General features: G+C 36.8%; 1 protein-coding gene across 4 annotated transcripts in view; it reads left to right on the top strand.

Moving 5' to 3' along the window:
- LOC120774312 overlaps window positions 1-13,651 on the top strand; it is a 259,357-nt gene extending 245,706 nt beyond the window's left edge. For all 4 annotated transcript variants that reach the window (XM_040103845.1, XM_040103847.1, XM_040103846.1 and 1 more), the window contains exons 4-5: window positions 9,894-10,292; window positions 11,507-13,651. In XM_040103845.1, the coding sequence (XP_039959779.1) occupies window positions 9,894-10,292; window positions 11,507-12,355 (1,248 nt within the window). In that variant the 3' untranslated portion in view covers window positions 12,356-13,651. The remainder of the gene's footprint in view (window positions 1-9,893; window positions 10,293-11,506) is intronic.
- Window positions 13,652-22,152: the final 8,501 nt, after the last annotated feature.

Here is a 22,152-nt window from a genome sequence, read left to right as displayed (position 1 = left end):
TTTATTAAACGCCTGGTTGACATTCTACACCTTAAAAGGTTACATGGGTTTACGGATATCAAGAAGGCATAGTTTCTCTCTTTAAATGATCCTGTAAACGATTAACCTGCAAACGCGGGCGCATCTTTTCTTCGGAGGGGTCGCCGGAAATGCCGTCGCAATGGCCGAGTTTAAACTTTTTTTTTTAAATTTCCAAGAACTTTTTTTTTATTATAATATATGTTTGTGATAATAACGATAAAAAATTCGATTAAAGTAATTAATTTTTTACATGAAAATAAAATTGTTGAAGAAAATTCATTTTTTACCCAAGTAAACCCAAGTAACCACATAAGGTATTTGATACCTGCAAGTTGCAAAATATAAAATGTTCGGTTGCACCCGAACTGAGCCTTTCCTTACTTCTTTTTCTCTAGCTCGGAGCCTAAGTTGATAAGTTTGTGGGTTAATATAATCTTCTATTCAATTAAGCTATGCGATAGTGGCTGCAAAGTCCCCACTTCTTCTTCATAGCTTGAAAGTCCTAGCTGGAAGCAGTTTCACATATCCTATCAACATCCCCTCCATTTGTGGAGAAAAGTAGACAAAAAGACAGAAAGAAATTTGGTTGCAAGTGAACACTTCTGTGGCTACTCAGCTCTATTCTCACCAGTTTATTCAAAGCTTAGCTCGTCGTCGTGGTCACATCGGTCACTAAAACACCTGCCACAAAACCGATGCGCTAAAAGGTCAAAGTGCGACCCTTTATAAGTATTTTTTTACGGAATTGTATGTCTTATTCATAAAATATGTGAAAATGTCCAAATATCATGCTAACAAGGTGTTGATAATTTCATACCTTAAACAAAAATCCGTGAAATGTGGTAGATATTATAATACCGTGTTATTGCTCAAATTTCCGGAAACCATAGTCGTCATTTGGTTTTATACAAAATAAAATGCATGCATTCTTTCGTAAGCGTTAATGTTTATGACCTAGAATATTAGCGAAATTAAGAGCCAACGGCGGTTTGGTTGCTGAAATGGCTCCGCTTTGCAACATTTTTTTTAACTGAACTTCTGTGGCGGAGCTTGCATGTGAGAAGCAAATTTAGCTTTATTGCAACTTTCACACGATGCGACAAAGGTTCTGTGCTTCGAAAATTGTGCGCATATGTATATATAATACTTATATAGTGTTGTATGGAAAGGTGTGAATATTCATGCACCTACTTTTAGCATTCTTGAATGGTTAAGCTATTTAAAGCATGCTAACGGTGTAAGTATGCCAAAATTTACGTGAAATTTTTGCAAATGTTTATACAGTGTGAAGCTTGGTTGGCATGTGACTTGACGTCGTACTACAATGGGAGTTTAACACTTTTACTAATAACCACTTTTATGAAGAAGTAACCACATCAGAAGTCTTTGTAGAGTTATTTGATACCCATAGATAATAAAAAAGTTTGAATATTTACGCTATATATTGGGTTGAACACCGCAATTGATGGGATTCTGAGCATTCTTGATGTTCTCAGATGTAACTCAAAAATCGGTGGATCAAAGCTTCTGCAATAATTTCGAAACGTTCACGACTAATAAGAGAAAAATCACTGCCAAATATTTAGCGGCGATGCTAAAATTTTTTCTTATATATTTATAAGTATATAGCTACGACATATTGATAGAAATAAGTATACATGTAAACAACGTCGCAGCTTAGTTTTCCAAGAAACAAACTTGGCACCTTCAAAACCACTGAAATTGAAAGCAATTAATCACCGAAAATGCTGAAGATAGGAAAGCACTTCACTTGTTAGTATATATCTGAACATATATGTATGTATATATTTGCATACCTACTCCTCAGCGGCGCGACACCAACTGGCAGCAGGTTGCCACAGTGATTTGCGATATTGGTTGAGGCGGCCGCAACAGTTTCGGACTCGGACTAAGCAAACCAAAGCAGTGAGCAGCCCACAAACTGTCCACTTGGCCAGCTACTTAGTTGGTTATTCAGCAAACCACACCAGCCAGAAAGCAACAGAGCTAGCTAGCGACTGGCAAGCGAACAAACTCATTTGGCCACCAACTGGTTTGGTTGAAGCTGGCGGGGTATGCCACGTTGGTAAATATTGTTAATGCCTTAACTATATTTACTTATAATATTCGTTTTATTGCCGTGCAAGTCGCTGCAGAGGCCGTACTTTGCTGCACTAACTGCTGCTACGGCTTACAAAGCGCGGTTATGCATCTTCAGCCAATTCATATTTGTAGTTTTTCTGTGCCACACATTAATTTAAATGCCGCTATGCATTGTTGTTGGTGAAGGCGTGCTCGGACCACGCTCAGCGACTAACGAATACTCGCATATGCACTTCAGCTTGTAGTCACAGCTTGTAGCACGATTGTAGTCAACAAACAAGGCGAGTCAACAGCGCGCGGATGGACCCCCTGAAGGCTGTGAGGACAGCCAGACGAGCGCACGGCGCAGCTCAAGCAGTCGAACTGTGGTATCACCGACAACAACTATTTTTATATTTATTTGAGTGTCATTGTTGTTGGCACTGAGCTTGTGCTTCGGCCGTGTTGTTTTACGATTTTGTCTTTCGAAAATTTTGCATTTCATTTCGAGAGCCAGCACAGCTCCACATGTGCATGTGTGCAGTCGCCGGAGTCATGTCTTGCTGGCGCAGAAAATATTTGTTTTCCTAGGCATGTGTGTATGCGCGTTCCTTTATAGCTTTGTCTATGCCTACCTGTCACAACGCCACAGCCAATTCAACGCTTCAACACTTGTCCATCTGCGGCGCGAATGCGTCTGCCGCTGCGCTCCAACGCTGGAGCCACGTTCAGCGCGGGTGACTGTGTGATTTAGTGGCACAGCTGTGCGGCCAAAGAAAAATATTATATATAATATGTAAATGCATTAAAAGAGTTTCAGCTGCGCTGGTGAATGCAACGTTCTCGAGTTCTCAGCGGCTTATTACCCACTTTTAGTTAACTACACTTTATTATTAATTTTTTCCGCCAGCAAATGCGGCAGCATAAGTGAAAAATTAAAAGTGAATGCCCAAGCGCGCAACACAAGTGCGGCCGCGTTGCCAGCTGTGCTTGAGCTGAGAATTTTTCACAGTTTCACAACGTCATACACATAGCCGCGTGCACTTTGGTTCAAAGGTTCGCGTTTTGCACTTAGCGAAGATTAATGATTATTTATGTTTATTTAGCAATTACATGGGTTTGTCGCGCGTTCAATGGCGTTCTTGGCGCAAAAGAATTGAAGGTATTTCATTTTTAAAATTTTCAATTAATTTTTTAGTCGAGGTTGCCTACATATGCCATTCATTTATTGCTTCGCAATGAACAGAATTGTACTGGGAATATGAATAGCACGTGCATTTGTGCTTAAAGCAGTAACAATTTAAGTATAAATAGGTTTAAAAACTCATACTACCAGATCAGGCATACTCAACTTTTTATTTTTATCGTCAAAATGAGCTAAAGTTTGATTAAAGTTGGGAATTAGACCAGCAGTATTTTTCTAGATTTCAGATTCTTTGTGCCAAGTACTTTCTCAATCTCCTACAAGATCCTTTTCTGCCCGACATGATGGGATTACTAACTGTTCACTGTATGGTGGCGACATACGCCCGAAAGAGGAGGTATCAAAAGTGAGGCCGCAGAGTTTATAAAAATTCTCATCAAGCGCAGGCATCGTAAGCGATGACTACTCCTCTTGGACTTAGCAAGTGAACTCAATCTGATATCGTAAAGAACGAAATTGGTCTATACGTAGCTTATTGGCTTACCAGATTAACCAAACCTTACCTCCTCAGCCTGGAAATTGCTCGTCGAAGTTTCAGACAAGGCGATTCCCTCTCGTGCGACTTCTTCAATCTACTCTTGGAGAAAATATTTCGAGCTGCCAAACTGAATCGAGAAGGTACAACCTTTTATAGGTGTGTATAGCTGCTGGCGTACACCAAAGATACTGATATAATGATACTGCGCCGTTAGTTCTACTTTCTCCAGACTGGATAAGGAAGCGAGGCAAATAAATATGGTAGTGAACGAGGACAAGATGAAATATCTCCTGTCATCAAACAAACAGTTGTCGCACTGGCTCCCACTTAATTATTGACAGTCATAGCTTCGAAGTCGTAGATAATTTCGTCTGTCTTGGAACAGCTATTGACAACAACAACAATGTCAGCTTCGAAATCCAACGCAGAATAACTCTTGCAAACGGGTGCTACTTCGTATTAAGTATGGTGCATAGGCATTGACGATGCCAAAATCTGATCAGTCGGGTTTCTGAGTTTTCAAGAGAAAAGCACTGCGGAAGATTTATGGTCTTTTGAGCATTGGCAGCGGCGAATATCGCATTCGATGGAACGATGAGCTGTACTAGATACACGATGCCATTAAGAGACAGCGGCAACGCTAGCTAGGTCATGTCGTCCGAATGAATGAAAACGCTCCAGCTCTAAAAGTTTTCGACGCAGCATCTGCCGGAGGAAATTCTCCGCTCCGTTGGAAACACCAGAAAGACCTGGGAACACTTGGAAACTCCAATTGGCTTCAAACATAAAAAAAGAACGACTGGAGCACTGTTCTAAGCTCTTCCCCAATAAAGATGAAAAGAAGAAAGGTCTAGCAGAACTAAATCCATTATTCTTCCAGTAGACCGCCATTAAAATACTGTTTCAATTCCCAGGAGCTAACTCTTGCAAAACAAAAAACCGTTTGGAATCCTTTAAAGGCTGTTTGGAATCGTTTTATTTCCTTTTCTTTTTGAATTTTATGGTATTGACAGGAAATCATCTATTTGAGCTGCTGGACTGTCAATAATGTTACGGTCTGAGAGAATCAGTCGCCCAAAGACGGCCAACTTTGGCCATTAGGAGAGCAACTATGTTCCATCAAGACCTTGCCAGGAGGCACACATCGATAGTGACTTGACAGAAACTTCGGTGGCTTTGTTTGGTGGTTCTTATGCATCTATCTTATAGTCCGGACCTAGCACTGTATATGATTTTGCTAGTAAACAATTTGACATTCTGGGTTAAAATATGAATCTTAATAATTGACTGGTTTACTACTATTATGGATGTTCTTTGTCAACAGATTTTAGTTCACCTACGAATTTGGCTTCTACTTGCATACAAAAAATTCAGAAAAACAGTTCAGGAAATTCCAAAACTTGTGCGCCGTTAGGTCCATGACGTTCAGTGGTTAGTACGAAGAAGCTTTTCAAATCTGTATTGGTAATTCTAATAAACAAACAGCGTGGTTCTAGATAATATCTCAAAGTTGAGATTTTTTTTCAATATTTCTTTATTTATTGGATCTGCTTGGTAAAGTCTAACAATAAGTATTAAAATCTTAAATATATTTAAAACTAAAGAAGCTTAAGAATGTGGTTGAGCTTTTTTGGTAGAACGTTGCTCCCTAGTAGGCTGGTAGATTACTTCTGTTTAAACATGTTTGATTACAGGAATTTACCAAGGCGTTAAGCAATGGGTTTGGATGTTCGCGAAGTTTAGAAATATATCTCATTCTGCTGTCCTCTATTTCCTTCTTTACCATAGGAATATCAAGTTCTTTATGAAAGTTTTCTTTACGCAATTACCATGGTGAACCCGTGATTTTTCGAAGCATTTTAGATTGGAACCTTTGTATTATATCAATGTTAGAGAAAATCAATTTTTTATATAATCTAGAACAAGGCAAATAAGAACCTTCAATAATAAAGAAAATAATTATTATTATTCATGAGAAAAAATTTACGTAAACTTCGTTGCTAATTATACAAATATTGAACCTCCTCCCTCCCTTCGCTTCGAAAAATACTTACTCAAAAAAAGTCACCAAAGAATAATAACTTAAGTGGGAAAATCGCAATCAAAAAGCGTTGAAGCAGAAAGCAATGCTCAAATTGCGAAAGATAAAAAATTCAGCGCGAAATCGAAATAAAAAAAGAGAAATCAAATAAAACAAGGAAAAGGCAAACAAACGTAAATTGGTGAGCAACAAAAACCGCAAATCACATAAATTATTGCAATAAACAAACATAATCGTAATAAAGACGATTTACGAGCACAACTTAAGGCAATACAAGCATAGAACACACGAGCAAACAAACAGCCGCACAATTATACAGCGCTGCAGAGACAAGGCGAGGCAGAGACAGACGCACAAGCAGAGAGAGACATAAGCGGAGCTTTATAAATACACGAGTACAAGACAGATACATGAGCAGCGAACAACGGCGCGGCAGAGGCAGCAAGGAAGCTTTGCTTAAACAAATAAATGTGTGTTTCTGCACATAAATAACTGCGGAGAAATTGCTTGGCTTAACTGGGTTGCCGGGAACCGCGCGGGAGGGGAGCCAGGAATGCCGGGAGTTTTGATTGGAACACAGGTAGGGCAGTAAGGTAGCGCATACATGCTTCCACATATAATATACAAGCAGGAATGGCTTGTATGTGGAAACTGTGCGAATTCATATGGATGCTTTGGAGTGCCGAACTTCACTACGAAGCACTATTAGTTACTTGCCGCTCAGGTTGCGAAAACCACTTGCCACAGACAACCACAAATCGGCGCTGCGCGAAAGCAATTCGAATTAATAAAAGTTGATATATGATCATGTGAAAAACATGCCAAACACACAGACATACAACTATATATGAGAATGGATCCACTGTAAGAAGGTGGCTGCAACGAAACCCAAGCTTGCCTCAACCGCTCACCGGCTGCTGAAGCAGGGGCTACATGGAGGGGTCTGACTAGCGAAAATCAGCAGCAAACAATTTGTGAAAAGCGCACGAAAGGAAATTGGCGGACAGGGAGGCATGGAAAAATCAACAACATCAACTCATGAAGATGTGCCTAAGAATATTCTCATTTAACTAGGGTTGTCTACGCAAGAAAGGAGCTGGAAACGCGAGCCCGAACGGGACACTCAAGGAACGAGAGGTGCGCGGAGAACATGTACGTGAATGTATGTATGCACGTGTGTGTGTCATGTGGATTGGGCGCCTAGGCGACAGTGGCAATTCCACATGCGCTGATTGCTTTGTATGCCCCAGGCAATAAGTCATTAACCAAAAAGCAAATTCCGAGATTAGCTCAAAAACAAATATGCTAATAATATTCTGTATTTTGTTTTTTTGTTTTTGTGCTTTGCATATGGCCGCAGGCGCGCATGTCATTTGCGAGTGAAGGGAAGCATAGTAATATTTATTTATTTGCCTGCTGTAATCATTACATGTGTAAGCACGCGCAGATTACAACCGGGAAAATATTAATAAGTATGTCAGCGTGTAAATAGTTGCGGGCAAAATCACTCCAACCCGCGCTTAAACTAATTTCGGTGGATATACAAATATATATGAACATACATATATTCACATTTGTTTGAGCTCAACATTTGCTCGAGCGTGGAAACTTTCGTTGCTTTTGCTGGCTGAGTTTAAGGAGCTAAGTTTTAAATTGATTTTTGGCGTACAGAACTTTTCACTTAATGCGATGCCGTTAGTTTTGTTATTCACTTTGGGAAAATCTTATATTTACAAATGACATTTCAGCTGATTATTGTCAGAATGTGATTAATTACTGAAGAAGGAATAGCAGAGAGTGTTGTCAGTGCGTCAATTCATTAGCAGCAATCAAAAAGTAGTGAATACACATCGGTGAATGGATAATTTGAGAAATGAAGGCATCTTATATTGTCTATTACTTACTTATAAATTACCTAATAATTAAATTAGTTATACCTTTTTTTCAAAAGAGCAGCGCAGCATCTCATTAGTTAGATGTATGAAATAAATGTATGTAAATATGAATGTATTCATTAATGAATAGTTTTTATAATCACGAAATGTATATATAGGCACATCTAATGTTTGTCTATTATTTAATGTCTAATTACTTAATTATTGCAAATATTTTGACATAACATTGACAAATATTCAAGTCTTCCTTTACGAGTCTTATTTCTTACATTTGCTGCTCCCTCTTAGTTCCCCATTTGACACAAAAACTATAAAAGCATATGAAAATAACTAATTAACATTTTTTTTTTGTGAAAATAAAATACCAATTTTTAATGGAAAAGTTTTAAAAATTATTAAAAATATTGACCATTGCTTTTTATTCATTTTGATCACCTTTCTGGCAATTTGGGGAAACCATGCCAATAGAAATGTTCCTATTTTGAAGAAAACCAATCAGACACCCAAATTTCGACTTCTGTGTTGGAATCGAAGTGCTGCTCAGCCAATGCGTGACTCATCGATGAAAGCAAATGGTAAACGGAAAGGGTCAAATGTGGCGAATACGGCGGGTGGAGTAGCAGTAGCAGCAAAGTACTTTGATTGTATCTTGAACTAACATTGCTTTAAGTGCAAGTGCATTGTCGTCTAAGAAAATTATTTTGCCGTACCTTCTGGCCCGTACTGGTAGCTTTTCGATCAGTGCGTGGTTCAAATTGATCATTTGTTATCTGTAGCGATTAGTATTAAGTCCTTCACCAAGTTTAAAAAGCTCATGATATACTACACATTTCTGTTCCCACCAAACAGAGCTTTGCCTTCCTTACGAATCGATCTGTTTTTGCAGGCGATGTTGATGGTTGTACCGGATTAACCGGATTTTCTGCGTTCAGGACTCTTAAAATAAATCCATTTTTCATCGCCAGTAACAATTCGATACAAATCTGATCTTCTTTCATGCTTTTGAAACAAAATTTTAGAATTTTTTTTCGGTTTTCCATTTGCCTTTCACTCAATTCATGTGGCACCTATTTTCCACACTTTTGGATCTTTATATAGCTTTCAATCAGTCTGAAATTTTTTGTTGTACAACATTTAACCTGGCTGTCATTTGCTTTTCAGTATCATCTTCATCCAATATTGCTTGCAGTTCGGCGTCTTTAAACTTGTTTGAAGGTCTTCCACGTTCTTCCCTTCTCATATCGAAATCAACATCTCTGAACCGCTTGCATGTTACTTCTGATAGAGCATGATAACCATAAGCTTCGATAAGCACTCGATGGTACTCTACAGCACTTTTCTTTAAATGGAAACAAAAAACAAGAAAAAACGTTAACTTTGGCTGCACCGAAACTAATACACCCTTCACACTTGCATTTTTTTAGTAACTATGTGTTCAGTTTGTATGGAAGCTATATGCTAAGTAATCCCATCTGAACGATGTTTTCGGAGATTATATTATTACCTCAAGGAGTTATCCAAGTAAAATTTCGTGAAGGTGCCACGTCAGATGCGAAAGTTTTCCATACAATAACTTGATTCAGATCGTTCAGTTTGTATGGCAGCTATATGTTATAGTGATCCGATATCGGCAGTTCCGACAAATGAGCAGCTGCTTGAAGACAAAATGACGTTTGCAAAATTTCAAAATGATATCTTAAATACTGCGGGACTAGTACGACTTTAAAACGGGATTTTGATGCTGATCTTGCAAATTGTCGGTGTTTGTTTTTAGAAAGATGACACATAATTTTCATTAATGTATTTAGTGATTTCGAAGATGTTATTTGACGTTGCTAGACTTTATTATATCCCAAGAATTTATAACGAACCCCTACGTAGAATGTAGAGGAAACCAAACGTCAGCAAGGCCCTAGCCTTTTATTGGAAAATTGAAAAAATATATTTTTAATATTCAACAAAGCCAGCCAAGGCTGTTTTCATAAATCTTATGTGATATCTGCAGCTCTTTTGTATACCATAGGATATTCAAACGTGTGACTCTAACGCTACGATTTTTTCTTTTTCAGATTACAACGTACTTTTTCTACTAAACTTTTTCACTTAGTAAAACTTCACACTTAAAATTTTTAAAACAAAAGGTTCAATAAAAATGCCTTCTTATATTTTTAGTGCTATCTCAACTGTATGACTCCGCCAGCTCCCGTACACGTCACCACAACAACCACAACAAGCACGACAACCAACGTACCAACAACTGCGGAAAATGTGGAAAGATATCAATTGCAACATAAACAACAAAAATTACAACAACAAATGCAGCAATCATCAAAAATTAATAAACCCATCCAGGAGACTTGGACTTTGCGCACAGTTTCAATGTTGCAACAAGACTCATTGGTGCTCGTCGACATCGCCTGGGATGCACTGAATACGCCAAATCAATGCCTCATCAGCTGGGAGGTGTCCGGTGGTGGACTGATGGGCAATCTCCTGACCGAGTCCTCGATTGTGCAGTTATCACTATGGCCCGACACAAAGTACCGCGTGAAGGTCACCTGCAAAAATAAGGTGAGTTGATGAAAAGTAATGAGAAATTACTATTATTTACCAAGTAATCATAAGCTGAAACCATTTACAGTAGCATTTTTGAAGTGATATCTAACCTCAACTCGCCACATGTCACATTCCACTTTGGTGCTAACTTTCGCTTCTGCGAATTTTCATAATTTCGGTAAAATTTTTACAGAAAATATTTCGGCAAAAATCGAAAAAATTCGTGCTGGCACGACCGGGGCGATTCATGTTTGCGATAAGCCGTCTGGTGTCAAGTGTGAGCCGCAGCTGCTCGTGGGTGTAGCGTTAATTGAACAGCATGAAAACGCTCAGTGCCGTTCACACAAATTGCCGACTTGCCGACTCTGTCGGCGCGGTAATAAATGAGTTTTAGCTAGAAATTCGAAAGTAATTAAATTTGTTGAATGGTAATAAATAATTGAAACGCGAATTGAATGGCTGCCAAATTATTAGTGGCGAAATGTAAGGTGGTTGAATATACCGTTACTCGGTCTGTGCATAGTGGCGGAAAAGTTTTGATATGCAGTCAAAGAGGGAAGTGTCTGCAGTGAAAAAAACCTGAAGAAATTTTGAAAAATCATGAAAATTTTCGACACTTTTGAAACTTTCGCGGAATTGTAGACAGATTTACGAGAAGAAAATGCGGTTGTAGCCTTGAATACAGCACAGGAATTTTCATGGAACTATAGTTGGTTTATATGTGATGTAATTCTGTAATTATACACAGGGTTTGTCCGGAAAGTAATAGGACTGAGTCGATTTAAAAAAACTTATTGAACCAATATTGCAATATCTGGGTTGCACCAGTCACCGAATCCAGTCGGTGCGAGCACGCTCCGAAGCACAGTCCCGGCGAAAGAAAATCAGTCCAATTACTTCCCGGACAAACCCTGTATACTGACGCTGACATTAGTCATTCCTGTCTATGCCTAGAAATATGCGCTACTTGACTTCTGATTAATACTCGGTTAACTAACTATTCAAATTGTTACCGTTATAACGTCACCATTAAAACCATAATCTTTCTCTTCAAAATGTATTTGTGAATGCCTTCAGCGAATGCCAGCAAGGAAAGATTTCCTAATCTTTGAAGCTGAGGTCGAAACCACTTTTCATTTCATGACAAATATTCTAGCATAAACTTAAAACCACCACTGCAAGACGTGACTAATATGTATGTGTTATGCAATTTCCCTTTCTTTCCACAGCTCACCGGCTTCATGTCCCGCTCACTGCCACTGAGCATTGACACATCCGAGGCAGTGATGGCACACGAACACAGTGGCCAACATAAAACACAAGCAGCCAATGCAGATGCCACATTGATTTCTACAACAACAATCGATAGCAGAACACTCCCAGCCAACAAAGTCGAACCACAAAAAACCGAGCAAATCAACAGCAATGCAATCGACCAAAACAGTAATGGCAACACAGAATATGTGGACGCCGATAGTTCCTCGAATTCTAACGGTTTGATTGCCGATGCCGAGAACGCCGCCGTGCTGCCATACGACGAGCGCGACGACGATCATGATCAGTCAGTCGAGGCGTTGAATCGGCACACAGCGTTCGTTTTCAACTGGCACTCCCACAACAGCGACATTAGCCTGATTGAACCGATACACAAGCCCGATCTGAGCTTGCTCACAATGGCCATTGCCGACATGCAGAAACCCTTCTTCTTCGGTTTGCTCTCAGGCATCATTATGCTGGTGTGCCTGGTGCTCGCGTACCGCTGCCTGCTGCGTCGCCAGCGCTTAGCGTATGAGAAGTCCATGCTAATCACCGATGATGCCGCGCACGCGGTCGTCTCAGTGGCGCCCGCCGAAGTGGCCATGCGCCTTGCCAACAACAAGGCGGCGGCACGAAAAGCCAAGGAGGGCGGTCGGCATGGCTGCGGTGCCGGCGTGGCTGGCTTTGCTGGCGTTGGCAGCGCGTTGGGCGCGACGTCGCTAGCCTACCAGCGCAGCGATGAGGAGGAAGAGTACGAGCGCGGCGCGGAGGAGGTGTGTAGTAATCCGGCGATCTGCTCGAGAAACGCGCTCAAAGTGTAAGTGCGTGCAGGTGCGTATGCGCGTCAGTTAGTCAGCCGGCCAGAGGTATAAGCCGTGGCGTAGTAGTAAGCTGTATCGATTGAGATTAAAACAGGAATTAAGTTACACACACACACTACAAAAAGGCAAATTAAAGCGTTTAAGAAAGTAAGCTTATTCCGTAGGCATACAAAGGCAAAAACAAGCATGCAAAATACTTATATAAATATCGCTAGTTTTGTAAGGAGCATTAGCATAGGACTACAACTACTCTAATATGTATAAATTAAGCGACTAGTTGCAGTGTGTTGCCGGTAAACTAAAGTGATTTACAAATACAATATGTAGTTGTTGTCGTTTCGTGCCGCATTTGCGTCAACTACTTTCCGTTAGACATAACCTATATTTAAGTCAGCATATTTAACCAGAATATGAACAAACAAACAAGCAAATATACAAATGCAACTGTGTAGTATAAATGCGAGTGCAGTCACACTCGTGCGCATAATAATAGCATTTAGACTAAAAATCAATATTCATTCTAAATAATCGTGTGTTGCAAATTACGCATTTATGTGATGCCAAGTTGAAGCTGTGCCGCCACAGTCGGGCCACTCACACCGCATACATATAAAAGCAAATATATACATATATATAGGTATAAACTAAATAGAGTTTAGTGTAATATGCGAAATTCCATAATTCATTATTTACAGTCGGTTGATTGCATTCATTTGCGTTTGCATTTGCTGCAATTAAACAGTTATGCGAGCGCTGCGCTTGGATTGTGTGCTTGTATGCCTGTGCATGCGTGTGTATAAAAGTGTGCTTGTGTGTGTGCGTGTGCGATAATTTGAGTGCGCTTGTGCAAGTTTAATTACTAGAAATTTCAACTGACAGCTGGGCGGATGTGAATATGGTATAAGTATGTGTATATATGCATGCAACATGCACAGTTACACAGTCTAAGTTTTGTGAGCTTTCAAGTTGATGCTTAAATTGTATAAAGCAAATCATATAAATGCCGTTATATTATGTTAATTGCTATTAATTGTGTATGCCAGCAGTTGGCGTTTAAGTCATTGATCTTGTTTCAATCAAATTGAATGGAGAGTTTTAGTGTTTTTGTAGAATATGAGGATTATGCTGAGAGCTTTAAAGTCCGATACTATTTTCGATATATATATATACATCTTTATATATAAAAATAACGTGTCACGTTGTTTATCCGCGATGAACTCCTTAAATACTGATCCGATTTTAGTAAAATTTGGCACCCTGTGTTCAGTTCGAACCAACTTAGAAAATAGGATAGTAAAAACAACTCATAAATAAAAAATACAGTGAAAGCTCTATTAAATTGACGCTCTGTTAAGCGGACATCTCCATTAGCCATGCACATTGTTGATGTTTATTAAGTACAATCTATTAAACGGACAACTCTATCAACTGGACAGAAAGGCTGGTAACCAGACATTGAGAAAGAAGCCTTAAATTCGTTATGTTTTTCAATGAAATTTATTTGCATGAACATGACAACGACGTGTTTGAATAATTTATTATTTGAATACCACAGCAAAGTGTGGCCGGATCCACTAGCACATATGTATATATATGTATATAGTTATGTATACTTGCATATATAATATCACTTTGAGCACAGAGATTTTAGTATCGTAAAACATGGTCAGTGATTTGATTATTCTGAAAAGTCGCAGAGATCTAGGTGTTCAGAGCTGCAATAGTGCACGAAGCACCATTTTGATCTCTATATTGTGAACTTCTTTATCTGAATCCTGTGAAAGGGATCTCTTTAGTTTTTACCCACTTAGATTGGCATTAGTAATTCATTAAAAAGTGATTGAATTTCCTCGCCGATAGTTGATTATCTCCGACTCATAATATACCACGAATTTTCCATGCGAACTCATCAAGTTTCTCCCTTCCTACGTACTTCTCTTGAAAGAGAAATATCTTTTTTTGTTTTGAGAATAGAAAAGTCTCAAAAAATGTTGTCGTTCTAAAATATGTTAAACGCCATAGGAAGTTACACATATTTTTTGTATATATTTTAATTCCCAGGCCGGTGCTATATACAGCAAAAAGTTCAGCTCTCAATTGAGTGAAAATTAATGGGTTACCACTAACCCATAAACTGCGCTGGGCAAGTACACTAATCATTGGCGGCTTTTGGTCTTCGATACATTTTATTTTTAATTTCTCCTATAATCTTTTCGTTCATTAGTAGATTAAAATAAATGAAAAAATAAATAAATGAGAAATAAAATAAATTTGATAAAAAAAGTATTATAAAATTTATTTTTAGTTGCTTTAAACGTCAACTGCTCATACATCGATATAAGTTTCAATACAAAAAGTTCAGCAAGTAAAACAAGACATAAATATAACTTTAAAAACGAAAAAAAATCAAAAGTATAATTGTAGAATATTTTATCAACAAGTAAACTAATAATGTAGTGGTAACTTAATTGCTCAATTTGCAATTAGATGTGCTTTGCTTTTACTTAAAGTTTGACTTCGGCTTGATGCTTCTTTAGAGAATATGCCACGCAATTCAAAATTTTGTATAAAAAAAGTTCAATTGAGTAAATGTTGAAACCCCCCTTACTTGCCCCCATGAAAAACCACACATTGACACTTCCTTCCAAGCACCTCCCAAAGCACACAACCACCTTTATTTATTAGTGTTGTAACTTTCTCCCAAAACACAACCAATGAAAGCTTCCAAACCAGAATAAATCTAAAAAAACAAAAGCTCTGCATTTGAAGAAGAAGAAAAAATATTATTTCATTTTTATTATTCTAGAAAGAAAGATAATCAAAACTAAGCAAATTTTTAGTGAAAATATTACGGAAGAAAGGGAAGGAAAGGAATTAACAGCAAACATTTTTGATATGTGTGTATTGGTGTGCAAAGTATTAGCTATTAATAGCAAAAAATCTAGTTTACAGTTTGTTTGCTTTGCCAAGCGGGGCTTATTTGGGGTGGGCATGCGGTGGTAAAGTTAACTTGGAGGTGCTGCCGAAACGACATGGCGTATGAGTAACATGTTTGAAAGGTTACTTAGAAATTCGCAATATATTTCTCGAATTTCATTTTCAAGCATGTATTTGCAAAACTCAGTATGCCCTCCAAGCACCGCTGCCTGCCCACACATACACACACCACCAATTTATACATATGAACAACACAAACAAACACTTTGGCATTAAACTCAAAACTTTAGGCAAATAAATTATAAGGCTAAAAATACAAAACGAAAAAAAATATTGAAACAAAATTCAAAATTAACCGTAAATGTATTAGAAAAAATTAAAAAAAGAGCTTAATCAAGTTAAAACTACATAAGTACGCGTATATTTGTACATTAAAATGAATGTGTAAAATTGATGTGAATTTGTGTTACCGCTAGTGCAAAAAACACAACACCGACAACAACAACAACAACAAGAACAAAGAACACGTAAAATTTAAAATAACGAACAAGGACAACAACAACAACAACTGAAATGCTTCCACTGCGCCAGTGTTGCATGTTTTTTGCAAAGCAACCACGTAAACACAAATCAACAACAAAATTTAAGCAAAAATCAAAATGATTAAAAAATACGAAAAACAACAACAAATGAGCACGTCGATATTCCTTATTAAAAACAAACAAACAACAATTGTATGTATGTAATGTGTGAATAAAGCGACGAAGCACTTTCCACACAAGCCACTAAAGAGCTGCGGAGAAATATTCTTTCGGACTTTTTTGTTGGTGTGCGGTGCGGAAAATGCGGAAAACGCTGCTTAGTTAAGTTTTTTCTAGATGCTATGATTTCGCTTTAAATGTTTTTTGCTTTTTTATGTGTATTCATTTCCCATGTAATGTGTATAGAAGAAAGTTAAAAAAGAATTAACTAAAATTAGTGAAAAGTAATTAATCAAACATTTCGGCTAAATAAGACAAAATTTTTCATATGAAGTATATCTAAAGAAAATTAAATAAGAAAAGCTTAAAATGCAGTTAGCGAGCAAAAAAAAAATGTATTAAAAAAGTTTTAAATTTAAAATCTATTCAAACAAGTCGGCCAAATTAACGAATAAATCAGCAACAATCCAAAATTAACCCCAGACGCTTCCATTTATCTATGAGTATGTCATTGCGGCCAACAGTTTTGTGAAAATAGCGGAAAAAAATTTAAAGGTTTCAAACATTTTTTGAGAGCTGATTTTAATAACTTAAATTTTTTAATAAATTTTACTCGCAAAAAAAAAGGTATTAAGTGCTAAAGACAAGACAGAAATTTATTCTCTTACTTAATAGCGCAAGTTGCTAATTGTCTAAGTCAGTTCTTAATTTAGTCAATTAATTAATTTCACAATTTACTAAATTACTCAATCTTTTCCTTAAATTAATAAATTAAATAATTGCACTATTTGCTACTGAACTAAATCAGTTCCTTAATTCAGTCAGTTAAATAATTTCACAATTTACTTATTAACAAAATTAATTAGTTGTCAATTAAAAAATTTTAAAATTTACTAACTGGTTGATTCCCTTTTCTAATTTAGTCAATTAATAAATTGTTGAATATGATTTGTTCAGTTTGATAACAGACAACATTTATTCATTGCATAATACACTACTTGATTACATTAGTTCCTTAATTGAGTCAATCATAGAATTTTAAATTTCCCTAATGTACAAATTTAGTTCCTTAATTTAAGCAATTAGTAAATTATTCAATACGGATTGTTCAATTTACTAATTGACTAAATTAAGTTAATGCATAATATGCTAATTAGTTAATCAAATAATTGTAAATTTCCTAATGGACTGAGCCAGTTCCTTAATTTAGTGAATTAGTAAATTAAACAAATCATATTGAACAATTTATTAATTGATTATATTAATATTTTCACATAATATGGTAATTGACTCAGTAATTTTTTTAATTTAGTCCATTAAATAATTTTAAATTTGCTAGTTGACTGAATTAGTTAATTTCATCATTTAGTAATTGACTAAATCAGTTCTTTAGTGCAGCCAATTACATAATTGTACAATTTACTAGTTGACCAAATCAATTAATTGCATGGTTTACTAATTGAGTAAATTAAATAATTTTAAAATTTGCTAATTGTCTGAATTAGTTAATTGCCTGATTTACTAACTTACTAAGTCAGTTATTTAATACAGTCAATTACATAATTGTTTAATTTACTAATTTACCAAATCAATGAATTGCTTAGTTAATTGCGAGAATTAAGAAACTGAGTGAATGCATTTGTAAAACTTACAACTGACAATATCCAAAACAGCTTAAGTTAACGGAAAAAAGAGAGAATCTTAATTGTGCCAGCTAATTAAAATCAAAAATTCAAAGATTCAGATTTTTTAAATTTTACAACATGCCAGCATATTTAGCTTTCCCTAAGTTGACTTAAGCTACTTTATTATATAGGCATGAATATAATATAATATTCCATTATTCACTTAACTGTTTGCCAGCAATGAGCATGATTTATAAAAACAAAAATGCACAAAACACAAATGACCCAAACCACAAAATTCACTGCACTACCAAATCCCCAAGAACTTCATTAAGTCCTTACCTCCATATAATGTATATACAAGCAGAATGAAAGGAACAAACGAAAGACGAGTGGAATGAAGTGAAAATGCGCTGCGCAGCAACATTTCTATGCGTTAGTTACTGCAGGCGTAAGCAGGATTAAAAGATTAGCATTGCCACGAGCCTTTCACTTAAATAATGCCAGCATTCATGCGATCTCCTAGGCGATACATATAAACAAGTAGACACTTTACCATTTGTATATATTTACATAAGTATGTATATACTCATATTGATTTCAGCCATTCAGCCAACTCACTTGATAATCATACAAATTTTTACGTTCAGCCATTTTTGCATGGATTCGCTTGTGCCGTTAAGCAAAATGTTCATCTCTCTGTATTTGTGTAGGTATACAGCTTAAAGCGTATGAAGAAACAGCATTAATTATATTAATATAAAGGCATACGAATGCATTAATTCACACACAACATATGAATTGTTCCATTTATTCAGCCACACAATCAGCTATGCGTTCAATCATTGCATATTCAAGCAACTATTCGTATGTGTGTCCATTTGTGTATGTGTTGCGCTTTAACGGTATTTAAACGCTTATTCATTCAGCAAATCCGTACGCATTTCAACATATATATTTATATGTATATAAAGATATTGTATGTGTGGGCATACTTAAGCCCTGCTTGTAATGCTTTCCTTCAAATATTCAATCATTTAATCAATTATTCAAGATATTCACTCATATTGCCATTGACATTTAATAATTCACTTAGGCGCAGTCGCATTGAACACTCATATGTCATTGCGGGCAATAAGCAACACATTCATTCAAGCAATTCATCTCAGATAGCAAGTAGATAGCATTAACAGTAGGATAATCGTATGAATACAGGCATACTTCAGAACTATTACCACTACATAAAACATAATCATAGATATCGACAACGCTTACGACTGCATATGTGTGTGTGCGTATGTTAAATTCTATACGTACTCACATACAATATTCGATAAGCAGGCATCTGATTGGGCAAATAGTATGTGGTGACATACTTACGTATATAAGCCGTTATACATATACGAGTAAGATAATAGTACTGCAACAAAATAGTTCGTAGAATGTTAATAATTACAATACATTTGTGTGATACACACACTACTACAAGTGTAGATATATATATATATAAGTATTTTTTCAAAGTTTATTATGCAGCCATTTTACAAATAGCTACAGACACAGGCAAACAGACGCCAATCATACAAACTAACTTACAAATACGCAATAGAAAATGAGTTCAAATGTAGCAAATGGTCAGTGAGGTCAGTTCCTAAGCTATGATTATAGCTTCACGCATAAATTTTCTAATTGATTAATTTTAAGTGGCAGTTAATGAAAGGAAATGATGCGTAAGCATATGAGCAGAATTATATATGTATATACCTTTAGGCGCCACTCAACATTTTCGTTCAACACTTACTTAACTTCTCACACGGTTTGTGAATAAACAATTTTTTCCTAAAAATTCGCATTTGGGGGTAATAATTAATTTTGACTTTTGAAAAATGACTAAGGAACTTAATTTTGTGACAATTAAAAATGTAGAAGATTTATATTTATTTCTAACTTCAATAATTCCTTTTCGTTCCACATTTATTCTTAACTCTCGAAGAGACGGAACAAATATCAATCAAAAAGACAGCCGCCTTAAAAGTAGAAGGCAATTGAAAGGAGGCAAACTCATAATTATATTTTAGAGCCAACCGTTTTACTAATTCCTTTTCAATTTGAAATAAAGAACAACAGTGAATTCTTTTTCAAAACAAACTAAAAGGTGGCGTCGAATAGGTAAAGTTAATTATTACATTATCGTATGTATTCTGTCGTATTTTTGTTCAACTGAACTGAAAAGAAGAAAGTAATAGATTAACTTTAAATCTAAATCATTCATACTTTTTCTGAAAGCTAGCTAGGATTTCGATCCTTAAAACTCTGGAACATACGTTATCAAATTCCTAAATTTGAGGTGACAATCGTTAGGGGATGTCGAAGTTTTTGCTTGAACCAAGACATTTTTATTTTTGGAAGCCTGAAAAGTGGAATTTGCTATAGGACATGGTTCTTTGATTACACAAACCGCCTGAAGATAACAAAACCTGCTGAAAATTGTATATTTATGAGCTATCGAAAGCTTAAGCGCTGCTATATTTAAAGGGTAAGCCATTTCGAGGTTCTCTACTTTTTTAAACAAAAAACACAGAAACTTCAAATTTAATGGGGAATATTTATTATCATTCGAAAGAACATTCTTTGGCATTTATTTTTTAATGATTACATCCCTCAAATGTTGCCAACGACTTCTTCTCAGATGGTGTAGCCCTTAGGTCCAATTTTCGATGGCTCGATCGATCATTTCAACTGATAACTGCCGAATGACGAGCCTGACGTTTTCTCCGAGACCTCAATCGATGTGGAATTGTCTGTATAGACTATAGACTCTACATAATCCCATAGGAAAAAGAATCGCGATATTGGTGGCCAATCGACCGGCCCAAAACGTGAAATTATTTGCTCACAGAAATGTTCTCTCAATAAATCCATTGATTTATGAAATGTGTGGGAAATGGCACCGTCCTGTGGAACCACATGTCGCTGAGATCAAGTGCTTCAATTTCAGGTATTGGTTATCATGGCGCGATAACGCTCGCCAATGAACGACTATGTTCACAACGTCAGCATTTTTGATGAAATATGGACCAATGATTCCACCGGTCCACAAACCACACCAAATCCCAGTTTTTTCATGATGAAATGGCAGCTCTTGAATCTCTTCAGCTTGCTTTTCGTCCCCAATGCGGCAATATTACTTGTTTAAATACCTTCTGAGCCAAAAATAAGACTCATCCATGAAAAAAATTTGGATGGAAAACGTCGGATCCTCTTGGAACTTTTCAAAAGCCCATAGAGAGAAGCGATGTCGCTTGGGACGGTTTCAGTTCTGACACAAGTTATTATATATTTTGTATGCTTTCCAGTTGAGATATCGTCATAAAATGCGCCGAGTCGTTCCATACCGCAGTTCGAGTTGCAGCGAATGACGCCGAATCGAGATCTGGACAAAACTAATGCGTGATCTGTCAAAAAACCTCTATTGAAAAAGTAATTCTACTTGGTTCACCCGTTAGAATCTTGCAAATTCTTATTAGTTCTTTAGAAAAAGTTTCTTTAATCAGGTGAAGTCAAGTAAATTACAAAAGAGTTAGATCTTAATCCGAATTCGTTCTAAATTGGTTTTCATACTTAAAAATTTAAGATTTCTGCACTTAATGTGCCAAAACTTTACTTTTTCATCATAATTGCCAGACTGATTTTTCAGGACTTAATAATCAAATTCTCATTGGCTCTCCCGCTCACACTTTGCTGCCCATTTGCTACATTATTTACACAAATCCAGCTCAACTTACGAAACAGTCAATACAAAGTGAGACATTTTACTAATAATTATAAGAAATAGACCTACAGAGCCAACACACATCAATACTAAACGCTAACTACAATAATTTGCAATAAAATTGTACTGTAGCTAAATACTATTTAGACGATAAGCCCAATAAAAGTATGTTTACATACTTAAATACCGCATGAATAACTAAACTGTTAATGCAAAACTTGCAAGGATTTCGGTTTAGAAGGCTAAATTAACTGAAATCCATAAATAAGACTGTAAATACTAATTTTATATCTCCACACCCGTAAATAACTAAGAACTTACTAAATTAATAAATAACTAAATAGACGACTTTAATTGCAAATGGCAAACAAATGCGAAGTGCTTACCTTGCAGAGAGAGCAGCGGGGTCGGGGGTCAAATGCAGCGCTGTATTATTCGCTTAAAGGGTGCGAGGGGCCGATATTGGCTATCCAAATGTGAGCATTGAAAATCTAAACGCTTGCCACATGCACCGACACACTACTTTAGTGCTGGACGACTGAAAGTTTCTCACACACACACACACACACACGCAGATATGCTGAAAGACGCACGTGCGGCTGCCGTTGCGCCGAAGGACATTCAATTCCACACAAGCAAACGAACGCACGAGCGTGCGGCAGGCGCTGCCTGTGTGCATGTGTTGCAAGTGCTTCTAGTGGTGCAACAAATAATGCAAACTTCTGATGTGTGTGTGCAGATTGCGACTAATTGCAAACGCAT

Source organism: Bactrocera tryoni, chromosome 4 (assembly GCF_016617805.1).
Source record: "Bactrocera tryoni isolate S06 chromosome 4, CSIRO_BtryS06_freeze2, whole genome shotgun sequence".
Lineage (NCBI taxonomy): Eukaryota > Metazoa > Arthropoda > Insecta > Diptera > Tephritidae > Bactrocera > Bactrocera tryoni.
This window is presented reverse-complemented; position numbering and strand designations above follow the sequence as displayed.